General features: G+C 38.4%; 1 protein-coding gene across 1 annotated transcript; it reads right to left on the reverse strand.

The window, feature by feature from the left end:
- Positions 1 to 1,568: 1,568 nt before the first annotated feature.
- Positions 1,569 to 17,992, reverse strand: tbx5a (T-box transcription factor 5a). Its single transcript, XM_084932600.1, has 8 exons — positions 17,845 to 17,992; positions 16,943 to 17,037; positions 15,335 to 15,454; positions 14,252 to 14,399; positions 8,541 to 8,693; positions 5,650 to 5,741; positions 3,927 to 4,159; positions 1,569 to 2,172 (listed from the first exon to the last, which is right to left on the reverse strand). The coding sequence occupies exons 1-8, from the start codon at positions 17,986 to 17,988 to the stop codon at positions 1,580 to 1,582; spliced, it is 1,578 nt and encodes a 525-aa protein (XP_084788726.1). The 5' UTR covers positions 17,989 to 17,992; the 3' UTR covers positions 1,569 to 1,579.
- Positions 17,993 to 18,485: the final 493 nt, after the last annotated feature.

Below are 18,485 nucleotides of genomic sequence, written 5' to 3' on the forward strand. Positions count from 1 at the left end.
TTACTGAAAGTTGTAATAATGTAGTTACAATAGTGTGTAGGTCCAGAAGAACACTTTAATTGCATCAGTCATAATATTGCTATTGTAATAATACATTTGGTGGAGAAAGAATGCTGTTTTTGTCTGAAGTTGTGAGTTTGTGTATTGTAGAGCTAACTACATCTCGATCTCCAACTGTTAAATAGCTGTAATCAAACATTTAACACATTCAACGATGCATTAATGAGGCTGAGGCAAGAAGAACTCCACAAAAAAGGCCACAAACACACAGCATGACTGAAAAATGATACCGTAGGGTTGTGTTTTGGCCATGTGATTACTCGGGGTCAAATTATTTTAATTATATTATGTAGCCTACATTTATCATTAACAAAAATGTATATTTATTAGTGGATGCTGACACAGAATTTTGGATTTCTTATCATTGTTCTGTTTTTGCTAGTTTTTCGATCATGCCACGTGGGAAAAACAGGATGATATGTTGATACATTTTCATTGTCTTTTGCGAGTGGAGTTTATAGTAGTGTGAGTACACACCTGTGGGCAATGTGGGAGTAAAGATTTTTTAGGGCATTTCCTGAATTCTCAACACTGGAGTGCTGTGCACATTGCAATGAAATTATACAAGTTCCAGCTACCAAGGTCAATCACAATCATTACCAGAGTAAGTTCTGTGGTTCTGCTTCTCAACATGGTCAGTATCAGTTTTTCAGTGCTGCTGCTTGGTTGTAACACCGCTGCATGTGGTGAGGGCGGTTTCTGCCTGAAACGTCTGGGCACGAATGAACAATTATTCTGTCACGTTTCACATCATTAAATTAATATAAGGTTTTTGAAGTGCATGTAAGTATGCGAAAACAAAAACAAATCAAAACAAAGCAAAAAACACAAAAACCAAAAAAAACAAAAAAAAATAAAAACCTTTTGACAGATTTAAGAGTAAGCAAGAGCTACAACAAAGGCTCACACTTGCTTATTCATGGTTTAAGTTATAACAGTTTTACAATGTAACTTGTTAACTACAAAAACTATTTTAAAAATGAGAACTTGGGCTAATATAACAGAAGACAAGTGTCCTTTTTTTTGTTTTGTTTTTTACAAAAATTTGTTATATAGTCCAAAAAGAGCTTAGTACTTGTGGTTGCAAACACATTTAATGGTCTGACTAAAAATGCGGACATCCAAGAAAAAGCACCGCCGCACGAGGATGCAGTCGACCTGCGGACCACATGCTTCTGAAGCATTTCTGACCTTCGCTTTCGTGTCTGCGTGCTCTGCTCTTGAGCAGTCTTTGCTTCTGCTTTTGTCCAGCTCCTCTTTGTTTGTTTGTTTGTTTATAAGTGCACATGCTGTCACAACAAGGTAAGTGATAAGATGCCTTCTCTTCTAGTCAGCACCATCCTACTATGCACATTCACTGTGAACCAACACTGGTCTCTTTAGGATGAACAGCAAGACCTTTTAAAAAAATATAAATATAAATTCATCTAAACCCTGCCTTGTTTTGGTCCTTTGTTGTGTTTTTCTTTTTTCTTTTTTTTTTTGTATTTATAGAGTGAGGGGGGGAAAAACAACTTCTTTAGCTGTTCTCACTCCACTCTGGCATGATGCTTACACTATGTACAGAGTGGTACTGGTGTGGTGATAGTGTACGTGGTATGCCATGTGTATACAGGTACTCATTTCCCTGCAGACCAGCTGCTGGTGATTGGATTCCAGCCCCGGGACTGCATTGGCGGCCCAGAGTCTGATGGGTCATAGAGCTCTGGTACATTGCAGCGTGGTGGCCATCACCCAGCTGTGGAGAGGCGTGGCCTCCCACCCCACCTAGTCTGGACACCAGAGACCCTGAGGTGAAGTGAGCGGAGAAATGTTGGTAGGGCAGTCGATCCATGGGCTGCATGGTGGTGACAGAACAGCTACCATAGGGTGATACACTGGCCCAAGTGTTGCAGCTGATGTCTTCCAAACTGGGAACAGGCTCAGCGCTTTGTGAGGCACTGGCATACATACAGGCCTGCCGCTGGCTAGACTCGCTGCGGTAAGGCCCACCGGAGAGACTGAGGCTCTGAGCATAGCCAACAGGGCGGTAGTAATGGTCCTCCTCACTCGATGAGCTCTCCAGATATGCTTTCTTGTAGCTGTGATCTCCTGAGTGACAGTCATCATCCACTGCAGGTGGAATTAGAAAGGTGAGCAATTGTGTTATTCAAGAGATGGAAAATACAAACTGTCATCAAACAGAATGCAATGATTTGCAGATCTCATAAACTGGTATTTAATTCACAGTAGAACACAGAAAACATGTCAAATGATTAACTGAGAACATGTGCCACATTAAGAAAACTATTAAGAAAAGCTCATTTTGAATTTGATGGCAGCAACATGTTTCACAAAAGTTGGGACAGGGCTATGTTTACCACTGTGTAGCATCCCCTCTTCTTTAACAACAGTCTGTACATATGAGGGAATTCAGGAGATCAGCTGCTGAACTTTTAGGAGAGGAATGAAGTTCTGTTTTTGCACAGAGCCCGGTTGAGCAGCCGGACTCTTGTTCTATGAAGCCATACTGTTGTAATAGATACAGTTCGGGTTTAGCATTGTTGTGCTAAATATATTGGAGCATAATTGCTGTAAAACCTGTATCTACCTTTCAGTACTGATGGTGCCATTCCAGATGTGCAAGCTGCCAATTCCATAGGCACTGATGCCTGTCCATACGATGAGAGATGAAGGCTTCTGAGATTTGTACCGTGCTTAACGCCTAGGCTTTGCCTCTACAGCCACTCTCCACCTTCATTCACAGTATTTGACGTCCATGTTTTCCACAAAGAATTTCAAATTTGGATTCATCTGCCCACAGAACACTTTTCCATTTTGCCTGGGTCCATTTTAAATGAGCCTTGGCTCAGAGAAGACAGTAATGCTTCTGGATCATGTTCACTTATGGGTACTTCTTTCCATGATAGACCTTTAGCTCTGGATGGTGCAATGAACTCTTTTCACAGAAAATGATTTCTAGAAGTGCAATTTTTTCCATGACTGAATCACGCCTGTTTTTAATGCAGTGTCGCCTGATGGCCCGGAGATCACAGGCATCCAATTGATCTTCGGCCTTGTTGCTTGCACACAGAGATTTCTTCAGATTCTACGGATCTTTTGATTCAGTAGGGCTGTAGATGATGAGACTTTTAAAGTCTTTGCAGCTTTACATTCAGGAACACTATTCTGAAATTGCTCCTAATTTGTACATGCATTTTGTTGCTGATGTGGCTTCTCTGCCTCTCTTGGATGCTCTTTTATTTTTTTAATCTCCACTCATGTTACTGACCTCTGGCAAATTAGCCTAATTAGGATCTTATGTAAAAATTTCCTCATTTTCCTTTCCAGCTGTTTCTTTTTTGTAACACTTCCATTTCCAGCCTTTTGTTGTCCCATCCCAACTTTTTAGAGACATGTTTCTGCCATCAAATTCATAATGAGCTTGTATTTTTCCATGAAATGTTGAAATGTCTCAGTTTAAACATCTGACATGTTTCCTGTGTTCTACTGTGAAGAAAATGTAGCTTTATTAAACTTTCCAATAAAAGAATTTTGTGTTTATTTGCATGGCATTCCAGATTTTCTAGAACTGGGGTTGTACATGACATATAGCAATATTAAATAGCAGACACTATATTTTAAATTACCCCTTTGTTTAACGTAACACATCTCACATCATTTGTTTTAGTTTACAAATCTTCAGGTACACACATGATGTGTTCAAGAATAAACATTTATTTAAAAAAATATTATAAATAAAAGATACAATTTAGAAACATAGAAACAAAGTGTGTTATAGCTAAGAACAATGTATGGAGAGTGACTACTGAAAAAAACCCCAATCTACCCTCTTCTACACTAGTCTCCATATTGGAGTCACCTACCTTTCCTCTTGATACAGTGGTACTCTTGGCCATGCTCATGAGGCAGGGGGTAGGAACCCGACTGGGGCAGCATGTCCTGTGAACTGCTTGTGACACCATTTTCACACTGGGAGTACTGGGAGCTCAGGCTGTTTGGTGTGGCCAGGCCTTGGACCTCCCCGCTAAATGGACTCTGGCTGGAGCCCACTCTCTGCCGCACTGTACTGCGAGGCACTACTGGATACTCCTTGGTACTACGTGCACACACAAACGATCACGGTTGTTAGTTAATATCTTCAACTATAATTTGCTGTCAACAAAGCAGAACTATTTTAATCTTCCGCATTTCATCATAAGATCATTTCTCAAAGACAACCAACGAGGATCACCATCAGTGATTTACTTCCACTTAGGACACAGAGAAAAACGTCTGGGGGGGGGGAGAATATTCATTCCAAAATACCAGCATGTATTTCGCCCCTATAAATCCTCAGGATCCATCAATAGATCATTTTGCTACTTCTAGTTCTTTGATTTCAGGGGTAGATTCAGTTGAAAACCTGACCTGGTTTTGCAATAAGCTCTCCCCTTGATATTGTAACCAAGAGCAGACGTGCATTGCTTACTGTCCTCTGCAGGATTGGACAAAGGCATGAAAGATTGATAGTGTGGTTTGGACTCTCACCAGCTTCTATAGATTTACAAGTTTTGATAGCTGAAATGCATTTCACTTGAAACGTTTCATTAGCTCGTGGAACGCACCTACTTAAAGAAATTTAACGTGCGTCTAGTACAATCAGGCATGCAGTTTTTTATAAAGCTACTTCTTTTTTTGCCGCAACACTGATTGTGAGGTACTTGATCATTATTCTGTGCATCAGAGTAAAGGTTTTAGAGTGGATGCATTCTTCTAACACCTTATGGAAACGCCAAACAACTTTTCCTGTTTGGTCTGATTTGGGATTTTTTTCCCTCCTCATTTGAATTCACACAGAGTCTGAACTGGCTGCCCAAAGGGGGTTGTGTTTTTTTCAAAACCAGATTTTCTCCTTTGAAAAAGTGTTTTCCACGCAGTACGGACTCATGCTCCATTCCTCATCTGGACTGAATAATAGAGCGAGGGAGGGGAGAGATCAATGTGGTCGTGTAGTGCGTTGGCTGCCTGACCAAGAGATACCACCAGTTCAGCACAAATGCGTGCCCCCCCCCCCCCCCCCCCCCCACACACACACCACCAACACACACATATATACACCGCACACACACACACACACACACACACACGCACACACACACACACACACACACACACACACACACAGCACAGTCCACATAAGGAGTTGGAACATCCTGGTAGAAAGAGCTCTATGGAAGAGAGATGTTACAGTTGTGTTTCAGAGGTTCTGCCAGATCAGCCATAAAAGTCTTCAGCATGAAAACTGGCTGACTATCAAGAACTACACTTACATCATTGAAAATAACACTCACTGAAAATAACACATACGACTGGTTTGCATTTGGGTGATTGAGGGATTAAAGTGGGGCTCGTTAAGTGACAGTGTGACCAGGATGTCAGTAATCCCTGCCTAATTGAGGTAACATTTATCTACTCATTTCACAACATTTAGAATGGGTCAGTATTTCCATATGTCAGAAGCAGGATCTATGAAAGAAAAAAAAGAAAAGAAAAAGAAAAGCAAGCAAGAATAACGTGCATTTTGATTGTTTTTTTTCCCACATTTACCTTTGCATTCTGGACATCCGGTGCAATTCCATGTCATCGCTACCACGGAATCCTTTTGCAAATGGGTTGTTCTCGATCTTCAGCTGGGTTATCTGTAAGAGCAAACACACGAAGTGTCAGTAACATACACTGTTGCAGTAAGAGTCAATTGTTGTGCTGCTTATGTCATTTCATTGTCAGCTGCGTTTAAAAGCACCCAATTACAGCCAACCCACACATGCATTGAAATAGCAGCTATTTAAAAGCAGCATTTCGCCATGTGCCAGACTGTCAGACAAGACAAGTCCTCTTCAACTCAGGGGTTTTATGATGACAATATTAAACATATTTTTTGGAGAAAACCGGGGCTTTACGGTTTTTTTTGGATGCATGTAAGTGTTCACAAGCTACCCAAGAGTGAAATAACAGATCATATTTCCAGAAACCTGAGATACTTTCTGAGCTGAGTTCCTGAGTGCAATAGTTCAATAAAAACATGTCTATATAAATCATCTTTCATTGCTTAATTTATGATGTTACATTAGATGATGTCTAGCTTAGGAGATAGCTGGCTCGTGCATGACAGATACAAATCATAAGACTTATTCTATGACTTAATGTTTTGGTAAAAAAACGTCTCTATCAATACCAAACAAATAGAAGCAGAAATTACTTTCAGAGCCACCCATAAACAATAAGTTAATCCCAGAGTGGTTTAACCCAATCCCGGGATATCCCTCTCGTGAGCAGTGGTTTCTGGCAGGTAATTAGCTGGCAGCTCTTGTGTGCTTCCAGCTTTTTGACAAGACTGGAAGTTTGTGTGCACGCTGGCTGACACTTTCAGCAAACCTTGTAAAATCTCTCATGTGACACTTCGCTAGCTTCTTGTTAATACGAGCTGTCTGTCAGATCATTTATACACTGTCTCATCATTTTAAAAGTTTGGCATTAAAAGTTCAGAGTCTAGTTCGCCCTTTTTACCCCCCTGCATGTCTTCCAAAAATACACCTAGCGAAATAATTATCCAGTCCAACAATCTTATTCTCAGCTGAGTTTACAGAGAGAAAATTAAATATTTTACAAAAGATTTTGTTCTGACTAGAATCAGCAGATAGGAGGAAAAACAGAAAAAAATAATTTGAGAGTAGACTCAGACAATGAGTCGAAATTCAAAGACTGTAGTTTGACTAGGCTGTGTCCAAACTGTGCTCATTAAAATAACTGAGGCTGACATAAACACATTTCCAGATGCAAAATGAAGTGAAGTAGTTCAAGTAAGATTTTTTTTTTTAAAAAGAAAAGAACAAAACTATGAGCTGGTCTTAATTCATCTTCCCAGTTTGACAAAAATCTTAAGAAAACATACCACTGCAGAAACCTCAGTTTCTGGAAAAAATGCTTTAATTACAGCTACGACAGGAAAGAGCTGAAACCAGAGACTTTGACCATTTCATTAGCTGAGAGTCTAACAGGTGAATTGGACACATGCCTGCAGCTCGTATCCCACTCCTTTTGGCAGGCTTAAAACTGTTTGATTAGACAAATGTGGCAAGAAAAAAAAGAGCCTCGAAACCCGAAATGCCCCTTTCTTTCCTGCAGGTCTGGAAAGCCCTAATAATTAGCCCGCAGTTACGATCTCAGCCCCTAGTAACAGGCTCGAAAATAATGAATGGTTTCTACAGAATGTTGGTCATTTGTGCTTCCTGTTCCCAGAAGCCCGGAGACCTGGATTGGCTGCGGGGACATTATGAGCTTTCGCCCCTTTCTCCCATATTCCCCAAACTAAAAACATATAGGCCTCCATGGTTAAAGGATGTTAAACAGATGCTGTTTGCAGATATTTGTATTCCCAAGATTTTTTTCCCCTCGCCCAGAAATGTAGACAGTGTAAATATTGAATTTTATTCCTGCTACTTTCACAAGTCTGAACACGCAATGGCGACTTAAAAAAACAAAACAAAAAGAAACTACGAGGCTGTGCGGCACAAGAAATCACATCTTTAACTCTAATCTGATGTTATAAGTTTCCAGATTCCAGATACGTGAAAAACAAGGGTGAGTCCAAGGTTTTCTGTTTCCAATTAAACACGGTAAGAAACGTAATTTATAACTCAATAATGTTAATTAAAGCTCCGTCGTTAACCGAGAAAGAGAAGCTTAGAAAATAAATGAAAAAAGGCAAACATTTGAATAGCATATGTAAAATCTGGTTTCCCTTGTGTAATTAAATCTTCAAAGTTTTTAGACTGAGATCTGTTTTTGCACGTCTATATACGAGCAATGCGTAAGGAAAGCTTCGAAATAAAGCATGCAGTGATAGTCTCATCTACACTGAAATAGACTGAAAATAAAACACCAACAAATGAATTTAAAAAATAATTACTAGAACTGTTTCAAAGTAGGTAGTTATTTATCTCCAACGAAAGCCTTAATAATAAAATCATGCCACGGACTTGGGTCTGTGAAACGTGTTCTAGTCAGGAATCTGAAGTTTTCCTTTAATCTGCCAGCAGCTGAGTTTAATATCAGCAATTTTCAGTGAAAAACTTTAAACTCTCAAAGAGCTATTATTTCCCCTCTCCTTTAATCCAACAGAAGACCAAGAGCTGCATAAAAAATTGACAAAAAAATATTATTAAAAATAATTTGCGCAAAAATTATAAACACATTTTTTAAAATAACTTCAATGTGAAATCGACCTTTGCGCAATCCTGCATTTGCACCGGGGGCATTTTTGAGAGCGCAACAGGCTGCATGGTTCTGTTTGCACAACTGATTTTTTCCCTCTTTATATTTACCTCCGTTTGAAACACTGTGGAATTTTAACCACCCCATATAATACGTAAACTTAAAGCTGCCCCTTTCGCGACAATTAATGAATAAAAATATCCAAAAATACCCCAAGGTTTTACCTTATGGTTCTGATAGGATGTCACCGCAATGAAAGATGTTTCCGGGAAGACGTGAGTGCAGAAGGCCGTGTTTTTGGAACCAAAGCCATTATTTTCATCCGCTTTCACGATGTGAATCCTCGGTTGATACTTGTGCATCGAATTGAGGATGATCTGCAGTAAAGAGAAAGTGGCGTTACACACATATATTTGGCGTCATTTCTAAAAATAAAATTAAACAAAATGAGATACACCCTACCAGTCCTCAAAAGTGTTTTTTTTTGAGTGCCCATTTTTTTAAAGATTAAAAATCTCCTTTTGTAAGAAAACACTTTAGCATATATTTGTTATAATAATAATAATAATAATAAAAATAATAAATGTTAGTAAGACAGTCATTTTTACGCATGAGCAACATGCTGACATGATAAGATTACAGTCTATTTTGCAAAAGGTCTATTTCAGTACTTTCACCAACGCACTGGTCTGCTTATACTTCTCAATAAAATTGTTTTTGTCCCTGTAATTTTACGAATTCTGTGTACTTTGTAATGGAATCCACTTTTCCTCTCAAAACGTCTAAGCTGAGCTATAGTTTCTGAAAAACATAAACACTTGTTTGGCTAAAAAACTTTTATTGAACTACAAATTGTAATGAAAGTTTTATTTTTACCTTTTTATAGATATTTAAAATAAAATCGGCCCATTTGCATTCCTCTTCTTCTTCTTCTTCTTCTTTTTTTTTTTTTACAGCACAGTCATTAAACATTCCTCGTGTTTTAAATAGAATAAAGATTTAAAATGTTCTAATTAAACCCTTTAAAAATATAAATTGTCCCTCACTGTAATTATTACTGCAGTGACAGTGATTTACCGTGTTATTTATACAGCACTTCTCATGACAGTCACACAGATAAATGCAGGAGATAGACATATGCATGCCCTCTTCCTTTATATTCTGTTACCTTACTAAACCAGCCTATGAGAACTACAGTGAATAGAATGAACCTGTCTTTTGAGGCACTATCGAAAGTTAGTCAAGGCCATCAATCTTGAAGAAATATTATTTATTTATTTTATTTTAATTCCCATTAAATTCTTCTAATAAAAACGACGGTAATTGCTTTTTAATTGACTTACCCCTGCATTCGGTCCTATACCCATTCCTTCCATACTTTATCTGAAAGAGTGTTTTTGAACCTGCGTCTCAGTGCTAGCATGAGAAGAGCTGGGGGATTGCCCTGACCTCCAGTACCTATAGGGGCATCCTGCAGTATTACACAGACATAACCCAGAGTCTTTTCTCAGAGGCGAATGAACCATAGAGACCTACATAGATAATACAATAGTCATCCATTATTAATTCCCAGTTGAACTTGATCTCATTTCATGCTGGAATAGGTTTTTGTAATGGGCAGGAGAAAGTGTTTTTCAGCTGCTTGCCATGCACCTTGTAGATGCAAACTATTTAATGGAAGTAAGTGACAGAAAACATCAGTCAGGATTTTTTTAGTGGATCACTTCAGTTACATAAGGAGCTTTTTGTTTTTGTGGATTTTTCCAGTATTGCAGTTTTGTCAGGGTGTATTTGAAAAACAAAAAAAACAAAAAAAACAAGCAAGCAAAAAAAATTATTTCATGTGTCTGTTAAGGAGCAGTCCCTATGTCTTAATATTTAGAATCATTAATGAGGCTTCAAAACACGACTCAAAACTATGTAAACTGTGCAAAGAAAAAGCAGGGTAAATGGCAGATTTTCTCATGCATTCATTGCCTGCTTATTTCTTAGTTTGCATATATGTGCAAGATTGGAACAAACCACAACAACTAGTCCACTGATGCAAACATGTCATACAGCACCCTGTACGGTTTAAGAGGCTAAAAATGTCTGTCATGAAGACATATTAGAAGTTGCATAGAAGTCTAAATGCACATTTCACCATGGAAAATAGCATGGCTCACTAACCGTGGGTTCCTAAAGTCCAGTATTTGTGCTATTAGGATGGGATGTGGTAGTAAGGAGGGGGTAGCTGTAGACCACCCACTGGGGACCCAGCATACGCCTCAACTCCGTGGCCCAGTCACTGCCCTGCCTGGTTCCCTGTATCTCTGCCTCAACCCCCCCTAGCTTCTGGATGATCGCATGTAATGATAGTGAAGGATCACTTTGGGTCCCGGGCTGCTGCCCTTTTACGTTCAAGTTCCTCCACATCAGAGAGTTTCCCCAAGCTTCAGGATTAGCAGTCTTTGTACACCACCATCTATTGCTCATCACACACTGCCATTCAAATATAAACAGTGTGATCCTCACACTCCACCCTCATGCACAAAATGTGTGGGAAGACTGGGAGACGAGTGCAGCAGCAAACTGATGGGTAAGACAAATAACACTGAGAAATATTCTGGGAGTTGAGACAGACATCAGAGCAAAAACTACAGATTGGTATGAAACAGAAACAAAAACAAACTATTCAGGAATTCAGATACGGAAAAAAACACCACTTAATTCTGTAATTTTGTGACCAAACTAGTGCTGTTGTGGAGGTTTTGATATGTATCGACGGATATGAATAAGAAGCAACAAAGCAAATACACTTTGTTAAAGCCAAAGTACAGAGGGAAATTTAAGATACTTGAATCACAAATAAAATTACTTACAACAAAATAGCACTTGCCAGTAAATATGCTATATACAAAACTTATAAATTATAATGTTGCAGATGGCAAAGTTTAACCTTTAACTAATAAGAATACAGAATTTTTACACTTTGGGGCAGTTTAATGTATAACTTTTTTTTTTTAAAGAAGATACTTATGTAAGTAGAATCTCATGGAAACTAAAAACCAAATAGCTAGCCAAAACTGTTACCCTGTAATATAACTAAAGTCAGTGAGTATATATACTTAGTTACTTCACAAAATTAGAACATTATGATTAATAATTGTCTCTTTAAATAAATCTCATTTAAGATACACACTTCTTTAAAATGCATTACCTAGCTTCACTATAACTAAAACACATTACCATTGAAATAAACTGCTTAGTGAAACAGACCTCCACCTCAACACTTTCATACGACGAATATGTAAAATATCAGAAAAATGACTTATGTGCGTGTAACCTATTACATACTGTGTATAATTTAAAAATCCTGTTCCTTGCAAATATCTTTCTGCCCACTTCAACCCACTATTCTTCACTATATTTCTACACAAAACTTAATAAAATAGCATATCTACAAGATTTTCTCATGACATTTCCAAAGCTCCTTAAACTACCTTCTTTCATGATTCGTACTAAAATGTTTGCTATAACAAATTTGTTTTAAGAGTGAGGGTTACACTCCACTGTTATGCAATACAGTTCAATGGGTTATAAAACTGTCACAAACCAAAAACAGAACAATTAACCTTGCATTAAGACAAAGGCACCACATCCTCTGAGATTAATTCCTAAGCTGAGCTCAGTCCTGTCCGGCCCCCTGACGTGTATGTTTTACAGACATTTCTAGAAGAAAACATCAGGCCAGTCCTGTATTGGTCTAATCGGCATCAGCAATATGTTTTGGTCTTATGTCTCACTGCTAGTAATTATAAATCATCTACAAGTTATTTCAACCAGCTGGACCAACAAGCTGATGGAGTATATTTCTGGACAGCCACCAGTGCTTCATTTATGAATCCCATGGTGCTCTCTCCCAGCATGAAAGAGGCCGAGCCAGGAACCACTGCAACCAATCGAAAACGCACTTTAACCCAAAATTCACAGTGCTGCTCACATTCCGACTGAGACTCAGTTTCATCTCACCAGCTGTGCTTTGGCAAGGCAGCAGTTCCTTTAGGTGCCATGTGGACAGATAGTGGCTTGTGTGTGCTAGAATTCATATTCATTTTTCCGTGGGTAACTTTGAAAGCTGAAACCAGCTTCACTTTGATTCATTACCACACTGAAACCAACGCCTTAAGTGGATGCAGAAGTATACATAGGAATATAGTATAATGGCAACAATACACTCAATAATTGGTCATATGCAATGAGATCTGTTTTTTTTTTTTCAGAATCGAGCATTGTGGAGTAATACGTCTCTAAGAGCAAAACCAAACAAACACAGCTTGTTTTAAGGAATGTTTTCTCATGAAAGCAAACCAGCTGTTGAGGTAACCTTTGCCAACTTTATAATTGTATTTTCCTTTAATGGCTAAGCCTGTTAGTAAGAAAGTTAACTGTGCGGATGCTCTGTTTCTACAACAAGACATCTAATTAGGCCTAAATGTACCCGTCGAGATACCTTTCTTCATGAAAACCTGCCGCCAAAGGGCCCATTTGTTGATGAAGTAAGTGATGTTTGTACTTTCTGCTTTGGGTAAGACAGGAATCACAAAAGCCTGAGGCCAGATAGGGAGTTTAGAATAATGAGGAGTTAAAGCTAGGAAATAGGTACCATACAGCCTCTTACTGCTGAGAGGGGTGAAGGAGATGGTGGGTGGTGGTGCAATTGCCCTTTTCCTTTTTCCTAAAAAAGTTCCCAGTTGATCTCTTCTACTCATGCAAGCTGAATTCCAGGAGGTCCATGGCTAATGCACCTAGGGGGTGCTATAATAACACTGTGCTACAAAAGGTATGTTACTAACACCTTCATAGCAAACATATTACATATTAAAGAATAAGATGATGGCACGATAAGAAAGAAATACTTGTCTCAATCTGGAATATTTATCTAAAGATCACAGAGACTCTTCAAAACATTACCTTTACATCATTATGTTCAATAGTAAAAACAGAATATCACAAAACTTTTTTGTAATCTCAGGAGATTCCACTTTGAAAAAGTGAAGTAGAAAAAACCTTCATACGGCACAAAAATTCCTCTATATTTCTTTTTTTTTGTGTTTAAAGTCTATCAGGCTTACTATTATTATTATTATTATTCTTATTATTATTATTATTATTATTATTATTATTGTTATTATTATAGCAGTAGTATAGTATAGTGGTGGTAGAAGTATTTGCATCTAATTGAACACCACAACTATTTCACTATTTAAAATTACTTTTGTGACGTTTTCAACATCAGAATGCATTTCATTACTTACTATTTTCGTATTCATTTTAACACTGCAAGTTACATTTCACAAAAAATGGAAAAAAGGACACAACATAAAAAATATAAACGTATCTATATAATAAAACGTATACCCTCCACCAAAGCGATGGATGGATGGGTGGTTAGATGGAATTTATCAAACGATTTACTTTCACTAAAACACATCTTTACAGAAGCAACTTAATAAAGTTTGGGCTCCACAGGTGCAGTGAAAGAATGACTGAAAGATTATGTTTTAAGTTTTAATGCACATTTAACAGATCAAATGCAAAGTTTTAAGCAAATAAATAAATCAATAAACAGATTGCCTCTCTTTAAAAATTATGACCAGACAGGAGCATTATCTTTAATCAATTTAAAAACAATAAAACGTACTTTTAATTAGCTGCGAGTAGCAGTAGTAGTAGTAGTAGTAATAATAATAATAATAATAATAATAATAATAATAATAATAATAATAATCTGTTAGGCACTTTTATATAAATGGCGATGCAGAGACCTGCAGATAAGCATTTAGTGCCATCATGTAACACGTCGGGCCTTAACGGATTCTCGGGATTTGGGTCAGCGCAACACCAGGTTAGCAATCATGTGGTTAAATAGTATTGATGATAGGCAGGCACCTACGTGTCCGAACGGGTCCAGGTGGTTGTTGGTCAATTTCAGCTTCTGGAAGGAGACGAGCTGCCTCATCCAATGAGCCCCCGTGGCGGGAGAGTCCGGGTGAACGTAGAGTCTCCCGGGCATGGCAGGCTCTGCCTTCCCAGTCACAGACCTGATACACAGCAACACAGTCACACGCTTAGAAACTTGCTGGACTAACACTCACATGCTAGCCGCAACTAAGTCGGTCCTAACATGTCGAAAGAAGCAGAAGGTAATGCCAGTGGATAAAATGTAATAATAAATTAAAATTTTATTATAAACGGAAAACTTAAATTAGTGGGGCACTGTTTCTAATTATTACGCACAAAATGGCGCAATATGGGACTTTCTGCACTTAAAGTTCTAAACTATGGGTGATTACCTCTTTTTCAAAACTTTGCTTTATTAATTTTAAACTTCAGTACATAAGGAAGCGGTCTGTACTGTGCCATTGTCGGATATGGATTGCTTCTAGTCACGTTAGACGTTAAAGGCACTGTTTTGCAACATATGTGGAACTAGGGGAGAATTAGTTTCAGGCCGTGCTTAATGCGTCTTCAGTGGCACCATTGGCATGTAGCTAGAAATATTAAAGGCTCTGACACAAAGAAGAAAGACCCGCTTGGAGAACGACTCTAGACAAACAGCCGTGTGAAAAAAATCTTTGATGCAGTGCAAGGAAAAGTTTATCTCGTTGCTTTCAGCGCAGAAAACAGCACTGACAGAAACATTTCTGCCTGCTGACTTCATTTCTTGGCAAATATTAGAAAAAACACAGTTAATAATTCTCCCGGAAATAATATATTCACTTCCGATTCCCGTCCATCACGACAATATAACGTTCCCCGCTGCAAATAACTCCAGAGAGAGCGAGAAAGCGAGAGACTAGCTGAGATCCCCCTCCCCCCAAAAAACCCCAAAACAAAATCAAAAATTAAAAAAACACACACACCAAAAAACAAACAAACAAACAAAAAAAGACCCGGATTTTCATCGGTGCGTAAAAGTATATGTTGGCAAGGCAAATCCCTTTAGAGAAGCGTTGCTGTGTTATGTTTTACGTACCATTTATTATCGGCGAATTTGTATCGATGGTCGTCAGCTGGAACAACATCCATAAGTAGAATGTATTTCGTTTTAGGGTTTAATCCTGTGACCTTCACTTTGAAGCTGGGAAACATTCTCCTGTACAGGAAAATAAAGTGTAGTGGACACGCGAGAAAAAAACAAGTACATGACTACTCACACCTATTAACACACACACACACACACACACACACACACACACACACACACACACACACACACACATGTGTATATATATATGTATATATATATATATATATACACACATATATATATATATATATATATATATATATATATGTGTGTATATATATATATATATATATATATATATATATATATATATATATATATATATATATATATATATATGAAATCAAATGCTTTCGTAATAAAGCCTGTACCATTCACTCTTTAATAAGCAAACCAAAAGTAAATAATATTTTGAAGCATAGAGAAAGGTTAAGTGGGAGGATTTAAAACATATAAATATCCGTCTTTGGTGTTTGGAGAGGAAAATCTTACTTTCAAGGCAGGGCGTCGGATCTGAGAAGAGCCATTATAAAACATTTTTCAATATGTTCCAGACCTTTTTTTTTATACGTGCAACATCCCTCTAGTAAATCTTTTGGATATTTGGTAGCTGTCATATTGCAGAAAACACACACATACACGGAGAGAAACACTAAGCTCTCCCACGAGTGAAAGGGAAGGGCTAACGGACGAGGATGGATGCTGTGTAATATCATCTCTTGCCAAAAACAGGAGTGAAATGATTGACGGGAATATAATGGAGACTTTTTGCAGCTGTAAGAAAACAACTGCCTTCTGCCCGCGCTGGAGAGCACATCGAAATGCAGCAACGTTCAACTGTAAATATTCCTCATTTGTAGGAGCCTGTGCAAGCGGTGCTCCGAAGCTATTTGACATAAAAACTCATCGGGTCATATAAAAGTTCACACTCAGGCGACATGAGCTGTTTTGACTGGATACAGTCTGAGGGCGACCGTGGAGCTGACAGCAGGACACATTCACTCACGCTGTCCCTGCACAACATGCTGTTGCACACGTGTTGGATCACAAGAAGTGTCTGCACGCAGTTACACACACACACACACACACACACACACACACACACACACACACACACACACACACACACACCTGCAGCGGATACAGAGAAAACGGCGCAAAAGGCAGCCCTTATGCTCTTTAATGTCTTTATTTCAACGCAAAGAAACAATCGGTAACATTTTACACAAGGGGGCGCGTTTTGCACGTTGGCTCTCTCGCTGTATCGCATTTCCCAGCAAGGCCACCCAGACTAAAATATGGACCGGTAGTGCTGCAGAACACTAAAGCGTCCACCAGATGCTCTTGTGTTTTCTCTGTGGTTCTGTACGGTTCCAGATCCCCACGCAAGAAAATTCCAGTCTGGTTTATAGTTTATATTTAAGCTCGAAAATCGGTCAATATAACTAAAAGCCTCATCAACAAGCAGACACGCAGTCAATGAACCCATTAGTTCTACTGAAATCTTTCTAATCGCGATAATAATAATAATGAAAATGTTTTAGATGCTCCTACCGTCCCGCTTTGGTGATGATCATCTCCGTCCCCACCTCGTGAAACTTCGTCCATAGTTCCCTTTCGTGCAGGTAGACCTTTATTCCCTCCATTCCCTTCAAAGTAAAACATTCTAGTGTGTATGGTTTTTCTAAAGTTGCATTATAGATAGAAGTGTCATGCACCAGTCTGCATGCATTTAAGGCCTTCTGAGTTCAGAGGTTGTAAAAAATCAAAATCAAAACTGTAGGTCTAATATTTAGTGTTTGATTAAAACACTTTAAAAAAAATAAAATGCAAATACTTTGGACAACCGAGTTGTACGCTGAGGGCTAAGCTGTAAATAATGCAGAGGATAATAAGCTTATGGATTAACAATTTAAAACCAGCCATAATACCGTAGCCTTTAACTTGTTCAGCCTTTGCCGTGAGAACTGAAGCAGCAAACACGATTTTATAATAATATAGTCAAAGCTAATGTGTAGCAATGAACATAAACCCACACAGAATTGATCTGTAATGCTATATGACTATAAACTATAACACACACAGTTACGCTATGAAGCTTAACAGAAACTAAAAATTTGCTGAGACTTTGCTGAAGTTGTTTCATTTCACAAATTAAAAAAAAAAATCACTAGTGGACTAAATATCAGATCCAATCACATTTCTATCTCCAAACAGCGTAAATATATACGCTGAAAGAACTAAAATTAGCAGAAATACTCCATTCACTGTGCGGACATTTGTTTTTAAGTCATGATTTATATTTTATATTTTAACGCCAAGAACAACAGGGTATCTGCCTGCTTCTGACAAAAACGCCTAGGCTATTTTTTTCCTGCAAATGAGTGAATGTGACCCCTAAGTCCGCAGCTTGCAGCCTGAAGCAGTGAGTGTGAGGCCTGCAAACCGGCACTGACCTGCTGGATGTAAGTTGTCTGTGATGACGGGGATTTACTTGAGGTCCCGTTCTGTTTCTCTGATTTATTATCGCTCTGTAATTCTCTCGAATCCGAGCCACCTGGAGAGTTTTGGAGGACAAAAGTCTCCTCTTGGTCCGCCATGACCGGAGCTCCGAAAATTACACGTCGCTGCTGGGAGACGGAAACAGAGATGTCAGTGTGTGCAGCCCGACCTTCTTAACTAACCGGATAACTGAAGACAGACTTTCAGGACATTGTGTTAATATGAATTTAGAGACACACAAATAAGCTTCATTTGCACCGTGTAATCACATTTATTGTTCTTGTTGTTACTATTTTGTCAAGTGGAGAAATTAAAATACTTTTTGATAGCTCAGAAATGAAAGCATAACATGTGTAAATATAACACACATGATAGAAAGCCTTCATGTTAATGGCATGAGCTAAAAGTTTAAACCCAAAGCATTTTAATACTCTTAATAATTGCTCAGTGCAATGTGTTTTTCACAAATACAGGTCATTTTATTATGTTATTCTTAGGAGAATAACTTCAATATTCACAACATTACTAAACTATTAGGACTTTTATTGTGACACACTGAAGCAGGCCCTCGCTTTTTTCCCCTGCATGCTCCCAG

This window comes from Perissodus microlepis, chromosome 7, assembly GCF_051167445.1.
Source record: "Perissodus microlepis isolate ML-2025 ecotype Zambia chromosome 7, ASM5116744v1, whole genome shotgun sequence".
Taxonomy (NCBI): domain Eukaryota; kingdom Metazoa; phylum Chordata; class Actinopteri; order Cichliformes; family Cichlidae; genus Perissodus; species Perissodus microlepis.

Excerpts from the sequence above, each read along its gene's own strand:
- tbx5a (XM_084932600.1), bottom strand. The coding sequence starts at position 17,988 with ATGGCGGACCAAGAGGAGACTTTTGTCCTCCAAAACTCTCCAGGTGGC. Across the intron at positions 15,455-16,942 it reads ATCATCACCAAAGCGGGACG|GAGAATGTTTCCCAGCTTCA; the intron begins GTAGGAGCATCT and ends TTTCCTGTACAG. Across the intron at positions 14,400-15,334 it reads AAATTCGCCGATAATAAATG|GTCTGTGACTGGGAAGGCAG; the intron begins GTACGTAAAACA and ends GCTGTGTATCAG.